Source organism: Lolium perenne, chromosome 7 (assembly GCF_019359855.2).
Source record: "Lolium perenne isolate Kyuss_39 chromosome 7, Kyuss_2.0, whole genome shotgun sequence".
NCBI lineage: Eukaryota > Viridiplantae > Streptophyta > Magnoliopsida > Poales > Poaceae > Lolium > Lolium perenne.
In genome coordinates, this window is record NC_067250.2 from 321,780,556 (window position 1) to 321,788,111 (window position 7,556).

Below are 7,556 nucleotides of genomic sequence, written 5' to 3' on the forward strand. Positions count from 1 at the left end.
AGGTCAAATCCATGTCCGACGCTATTTCCTTCGCCGTGGACTCTAGAGAACAAATCCAGGAGCTACTGCAAAAGGGCAAGGCGGCTCTGGTGAAGCTATTTGCCTTGATATTCCCGAAGCTGGATTAGAAGAAGGCCTTGGGGGAGCTGGTGGATGCATTCTTCGTCAACACCGATGGCATTGTCGAGGTACTGAAACACAATTCGCGCCTCTATGGAGCGCTCCTTGCGTTCCAGCTTTTGATGGGGTACGACTTCGAAGCCGATATGGAGCAGCTGGCGAAGGCGCTGCCGAAGAACAAGGATGGCACTGCTGTCGACCTTGGTATTTACAGCGACATGGCACGCAAGTGCGCGTGCCAACTCCTCAAGTTGGTGGAAGCACACAAGAAACAAGCAGCTGCCAAAACTGCCCCGAGTGCCTCCACACAAACTCAAGCCCCTTGAACCTGCTATCTTTTATGTGTAACTGATACATTTGAATGGATTTTGTTCACCCATTTTGTAATGAACCATGCTGGCATTGTTGCCAAAACTTACTTTTCTGAATGAAATGCCATTTATTTGGCGCACCCGATGGGAGTTGAAATCCGTGATCTTGTTTTTCATTTTCTGAATATGCGCGCCCGATTATTCATTGCAGGTGGCTCCAGTTATTCCACATGCCAAGAGTTCTTCGGGTTCTGCAGCTGGCAATGAATCTGGGCTTGTGCAGCAGCTACGCAGCAAAATATCTCGAATGGAGAAGGATTTGGTAGGCATCCACGCCATGGCGGTAGTGGTGAAGAAGAAGGGTGAATTAGCCACCGAAGTCGAGCAGTACGCGCTGGACGAGCTGAAGGCCACTGAAAGCTTGAATTGTAAGTAGTCGATGTTTTTTTGTCTTTTGATTTCTTCAGGTGCCCTTGTTCCTTTATGAATTGATTTTCTTCTTCTTCGGAAATCATTGCTTTGAACGCACTAGAAGAGAACAAACGTGTGCACGAGAAGAACGATGCTATGACCGACTTTTCGCAACCGCACGGCACACTCTGGACCAGTAGATCAAAGGCTGCAATTGTCGCCAAGTTTCAAGATGGGGTGGAGCATTTGCACGGTTTTTTGATAAGTGTCGTGCAAGCTTGACCATGGTATGGCAAACCATGTTTCCGCTTGACCTTGTTCATTCGACTTTGCTAGGTTTGATGGCTAAATTCAGGAATGCTGCCAGTGTTCGGACTCTGGTGCGGAATCAGCTTCTTGCCAGAGCCGAACTTGCTTTTGCCTTTGTGCTAGCCCACTACCCGACACTTGATTTGGAGCTGATCGCCAAGGCAGATGTGGAGCTGCACCAATACTATCATGTTGTGAGGCGCCCTGCTTCAATTATAATCGCTAGGTTGGAGGCGGGCACTGAGGCAGACCTGCAGGCCCGACCCAATCAAGGGGCAGGAGGGTCAAATTAGCGCAAGCCAATGTAACAAAACATCGAGTGGTTGTGCACATGGTGCGATACTTGTCTGTAATTGATAGATCATATCGTCTTCTACAGTCCCCGAGTGTTGGGTTGTGCTGTAATTTTATGAAAACCTCGAAGCAATCTTTATCGCGCAAACGATGTAATTATTAGTGAGCCGATTCTTTGCGTCATAGTTTTGTCGATGGCGATGTCCGTAGAAATGGGCAGCCGCACTGTCGATTGACCCGTGGTAAATCTTATCGTGAAAACAATCTTCTTTCATAGGGCCGTATTAAAGGTGTTAAACGTCGGCGGTAGCCTCGAGTATTTGGGTGGGCCATAAGCTCGATGAACTCGTGGCTCAGGTATCGTGAAAAATGATGTTTCTGCGCAAAGCTGTGTTTTAGTTTGTATGGTGTTGGCAGCAACTTATGAGTGATCAAGTCATGTTGCAAGCTCGACGGACTCGTGGCAACGTTGCATCTTGCAGAGCCGTATTAATTTTTGAATTGCATCGGTAGTAGCCCCCGATTCATCGAGAGAACTATATGCGCGACGGACTCGTAACCCAAATATCGTGAGAACGATGTTTTGGCATGAGTCTTTGTTTTATGTAAATTTCGTCGGAGGCAGCCTCCGAATGTTCGAGTGCGCTACAGGGCTCGACAGACTCGTAGCATTTTTATCGTGAAGACAAGGTATCGTGCAGAGTCGTAATTTTATTTTAAGTTGCATTGGCGGCAGCCCCTGAGCAACCGAGTGCACTGCTAGCTTGATTGACTCGTGGCGCTTTTATCGTGAGTATGATGTGTTGCGCGGAGCCGTATGCTTTGTGTTCAGGACTTATCGGTTGTAGTTCCCGGGCATTCGTGTATGCTTGCTGCGGTTATAGTTTAGAAGGTTTATTTCATTTATCGTGTAAACGATGTTTATTTTGTAGACCAGCGCTCCCGATGGGAGTAGACGTGGCAGTCAAAAAAGCTTCCAGGAGCCCCTGAGTGACATCGGGTGTGTCCTGATGAAGGGAGTAATACTTGCATGGATGAACTTGAACTGTTTTGATAAACTATAACTGATGTACATATAGCCTTTGATGTGGCCAAGAAGCCTTATTGAATGAAATAAAGGAAGGGAAAAATCCTAAACATAGAATTGTCGCAGCTACGCAATGTTCCATGGGTTGCTCTCCACCAATCCATGCAGTTGTAGTGTTCTTGATGCGGTAGGCACCTCCTGGGATGACTTCAGTAACAACGTAAGGTCCTTCCCATGGAGATTCTAGCTTCAGATGGCCTTTTTGTTTCAGTCGTAACACTAGATCACCTTTGTTAAAGCTTCGGGTGCGTACCCTTCGGCTGTGATAGTTATGTATTGCCTACTGGTACACGACTGTTCTGGCCAAGGCGATGTCGCGAGCTTCGTCCACTAGATCCATGGCGTCTTGGAGTGCTTGAACATATGTTCTCTCGTTGTACGCGATGACCCGAGGTGCTTCAAATCGAACATCGGCAGGCAGAACAGCTTCGGCTCCGTGTACTAGGAAAAAAGGTGTGTACTGCGTAGATCTGTTTGGGGTGGTACGTAGGCTCCAAAGTATTGATGGCAACTCCTCGACCCACGCACCAGCTGCCTTTGTGAGACGCTTCTTTATTCCATCGTAGATTAGACCGTTTATCTTCTCCACCTGACTATTGGTTTGAGGCTGTGAGATTGAAGCGAAGTTGAGTTTGATGCCGAGTCTTTCACATAATTTATGGAACTCATCAGAGGCGAAGTTGCTTCCATTGTCCGTGATGATGTTGTGCGGTACACCGAAGCGGCAAGTGATGCCGTTGAAGAACTTGATTGCTGTTGCAGCCGTTTGATTGGTGACTGGTATAGCTTCTATCCACTTGGTGAACTTGTCGACTGCGACCAATAGACAAGTATGCCCTCATGGCGAAGATTTCGGCATTGGCCCGACTTGATCGAATCCCCACTGCGTGAAAGGCCACGCGAGAGGTATCATCATCAGGTCCGTGGCTGGAGCGTGTGGTTTTGGCGCGAAGCGTTGACATGGGTCGCACTTCATGACTAGGTCCCTAGCGTCTTTGGCTGCTGTTGGCCAGTAGAACCCAACTCTGAAGGCTTTGGCGACAAGTGCTCGGCTGCTCGCGTGGTGGCGGCAAGTGCCCTCATGTATCTCCCGCAGCAAAGATTTTCCATCTTCGAGTGCGATGCATTGTTGAAATATGCCCGATATAATCCATTTGTAGAGTTCGCATGCTACCACCGTGTATGCTTTAGATCGCCGTATGATACGCCGTGCTTCTGCTGGGTCGTCGGGTAGCTCCTGCTGAAGTAAATACGCAAGAAAAGGCTGAGTCCAAATTGGCTCGAGGAGCAGAACTTGCTGGCTTGGGCCGATGACGATGTTTTTGTCGACTGCTTCAGGCGCAGCCCCCGAGTCGGTAGTCGACTATGTGGGCGGCGCGAGAGTTTTGACCTTGCTGGAACGTTGATTGATTAATTCGTAGAAGACTCCGTCCGGAATTGCAGAGCATGCGGAGCCAATGTTTGCCAAAGTATCGGCTTCCTCGTTGCTGGCCCTGCCGATGTGCTTCAGTTCGTAGCCTTCGAATTTACCTTCCATCAAGCGGGACATCTCACGGTAGGCAATCATGTTGTCGCTGACCGCATCGCACATATTCATCGACTGCTGCACGATGAGGTTCGAATCCCCGTAGATCTCTAGGCGTGTGGTGCCACATGCTTTTGCCATGCGCATGCCGTGCAGTAGTGCTTCGTATTCTACTTCGTTGTTTGTTGGTAGCGGGAATTTCATCCTCAGTACATACTTCATCTTGTCGCCTTGAGCTGATATGAGGACGACGCCAGCCCCGGCGCCCATGTTTCGCTTCAAGCCATCGAAGTACATGATCCAGGTGCCCGATGTATCTGGAGTGGCCGGCGTTTGTGACTGGATCCAGTCGATGAAGAAGTCTGGGAGGACTTGTGATTTGATGGCTGTTCGATTGACGTAGGAGATATCGTGTGGCGCCAACTTAATGGCCCACTGAGATACTCGACCCGTAGCATCTGGGTTGGTGAGTATGTTCTTCAGCGGAGCTTCAGTGATGACGGTGATCGGGTGCTCCGTGAAATAGTGTTGCAGCTTTCGTGCTGTCATCCATATGGCTTATGCTAACTTCTGGAAATGTGGGTACCGCTGCTTAGCTGGGGTGAGTACTTCGATGAGGTAGTAGACGGGACACTGGGCGCCGTGAATCTTTCATGCTTCTTCGCGTTCGACGACTAGCACGGTGCTGACCACCTGACTTGTAGCGGCGATGTAGAGTAGCATCGGCTCCCTGTCATGAGGGGTGACGAGAACCGGGGAAGTCGATATGACTTTCTTAAGATTGTCGAAAGCGTCCTGAGCTTCTGATGTCCACTCAAAATTTTCCGATTTCTTCATCAGGTGATAGAAGGGCAGTGCCTTTTCCCCTAGCTTGGCGATGAATCTGCTGAGAGCTGCCACCCGACCCGCCAATTGTAGCACCTGCTGCAAGCTCCTTGGCGGCTCCATGTCGAGGACGACCTTGATTTTGAGGGGGTTGGCCTCGATTCCTCGGGAAGATATAAAGTACCTGAGTACTTGGTCTCCAGGGACCCCGAAGACGCACTTCTTCGGGTTCAATTTGATTTTGTAGCGGTCAATGTTGTCGAAGGTCTCTCGAGGATCATCGATGAGTGTGGCGGCATCCCTAGTCTTGACGACAATGTCATCGATGTAAACCTCGATGTCCCTGCCAATATGCTCCTCGAGGCAGACTTGCATGCACCGCTGGTACATTGCGCCTGCATTCTTCAAACCGAAGGTCATGACGTTGTAGCAATAGACACCGTGCGGTGTGATAAACGCAGTCAGCTCCTGATCTTCCTCCTTCAGCTTGATTTGGTTGTACATAGCCGAAGTAAGCGTCGAGGAAGGAGAGGCGATTGCAGCCCGCCGTAGAGTCGACGATCTGGTCTATGCGCAGTATCGGAAAGTGGTCCTTTGGGCAATGCTTGTTGAGGCTGGTGAAGTCAATGCACATGCAGAGAACCGTCGTATCTTTCTTCAGCACCATAACTGGGTTAGCTAGCCACTTGGCTTCCTTGAGTTTGCGGATGAATCCAGCCTTGCGGAGCCGATTGACTTCTTCGCCGATGGCCTTGCGCTTCAGCTTCGAGAAACGGCGCAGTATCTGCTGGACAGGTTTAACTTTGGGGTCAACATTGAGGGTGTGCTCAGCGAGTTCCCTAGGAATACCTGGCATGTCGGATGGTTCCATGCAAATATTTCCTAGCGCTCACGAAGGAACTCAATGAGTGTGCCTTCCTATGCGATAATAAGGTCAGCCGACGTGTTGACTGTTTTCTGCCGGTCAGAGGGGTGCACTTGATGTTTCTTTGCTTCCTTAGCAACTTCAAACTCGTCAGTTTTTGCGCTCCGATTATCGGTAGGTGGCTGCTTGTGATCGGTGAGTACGTCTAATGCATTGAGCTCCTCCTTAACCCCGAACTTGGAGGCGATCTTATGAAAGTCTTTGTCACAATTATCGGATCATGAGAAGCTCCCGTGGATGGTGATTGTAATCCCGTTGTTGCCTAGCATCTTGAGTTTCAGGTACGCATAGTGGGCTACTGCCATGAATTTGGCGTATGCTGGCCTCCCGAGGTTAGCGTGGTACTGTGATTCCCAATTCACTACCTCGAACTCGAGTCGTTCCTTCCTGAAGTTACCGGGTTTGCCAACAACAACATCCAAAGAGATCTTGCCGAGAGGGTACGCGGGTAGGGTCGGGATGATACCGTGGAATCCTGTGTTAGATTCTTGTAGCATGTCGGTTGTGATGCCCATTGCCTTCGTCGTGCTTGCGAACAGAAGGTTTAAGCCGCTACCTCCGTCCATGAATACTTTTAAACGGCCAATCTGTGCTTCGATTACTAGCGCAACATTACCTGGCCTTGGAACGGCCATTTGATGATCGGCCCTGCTGAATAGAATACTCTGCTCGGACCAGTCGATGCACTCTAGGACGTTCGCCATGGTGATTTCCGTGAGATTTATCTCCCGCGTGAATTTTTTCAGCTCCCTTTTGGAGATGCTGGTCTTGTGGATCATGTTCACCTGCCCTCGCGGGGGAGGGAAAACTTCGGCTGGAGCGCGAGGTTGGTCCTGCTGGTCCTGGAACTGTGACGTGGGCGACTGGCTAGAGGCGGGTGCACCCTATATCGTCGGGAGCACCTGCGCATTGGAGCCAGATTTTAGTGTTTCGTACAACTTCTGAAGCTCGAGGAACTGTCGATGGTCCCTGAGCAGGTGAGATGCTTTCTTGACGTTGTCTTTTGAGTCGATGTAGGCGTGCAAGTAACAGGGAGCGTTCAGCTGCTCTGCGGCTGGTAGGTCGGGCACCCGTGGAGGGCGGTCTTGTCGGCTGCTTTGGCTGCCTCCGGATCCATTGCGGCTGTCATCCCGACAGTCATTACGTTGGTCGTTGCGCTGGTCACTGCGCCAGTCAGTGTGACCAGCGGTAACCGTGTTGGTGCCGTCGGTCGCTTCGTAGCCGCGACCTCTCCTCCTCTTGCGGATCATTGCCGCGATCTTGTCGGCTCCCCGAGCCATTCAGACGCATTTGATCGTTTTCTTTGTCGTTACAATGTGGGCGGGATTTCTGCACGTGGTCTTCACCATCGGCCCAGCTATTGGTGGTCTCCATCAGTTTGGTGATGGACTTCGATAGGTCAGCTACCAGCCAATGTCGATTGAGTTCTGATTGCTCCTTGACTAAGATGGTGGCATTGGCGTTGATGTCGCTAGTTTCGCCATCCTGCCCCTGATCGTTCCTGTCGTGCGCAGTATTGCCAGCCGCAGGGGTTTCAGTTCTGGCCTCTGGACTGAAGGTGACGCAGACCTAATACTGTGCCAGCCGTGCGGTGGACAGAGGGATGATGTCACCATGGTTTCTGATACTTTCTGGTGAGCGCAGATTGCACACCGTTGGGGAACCCCAAGAGGAAGGTATGATGAGCAAAGCAGCAAGTTTTCCCTCAGTAAGAAACCAAGGATTAATCGACCAGTAGGAGAAAGGCGT

At 50.4% G+C, this 7,556-nt stretch overlaps 1 protein-coding gene across 1 annotated transcript; it reads right to left on the minus strand.

The window, feature by feature from the left end:
• Positions 1-2,812: 2,812 nt before the first annotated feature.
• LOC139834055 (uncharacterized) lies at positions 2,813-4,606 on the minus strand. Its single transcript, XM_071824438.1, has 2 exons — positions 4,063-4,606; positions 2,813-3,345 (listed from the first exon to the last, which is right to left on the minus strand). Exons 1-2 carry the CDS (start codon positions 4,604-4,606, stop codon positions 2,813-2,815), a joined length of 1,077 nt encoding a protein of 358 aa, XP_071680539.1.
• Between the last annotated feature and the right edge of the window lie 2,950 nt (positions 4,607-7,556).

Coding starts and splice junctions, on each gene's coding strand:
- LOC139834055 (XM_071824438.1), bottom strand. CDS start 4,606: ATGACAGCACGAAAGCTGCAACACTATTTCACGGAGCACCCGATCACC. Junction 3,346..4,062: donor GATGTCCCGCTTGATGGAAG/GTAAATTCGAAG, acceptor TATTGGTCGCAG/TCGACAAGTTCACCAAGTGG.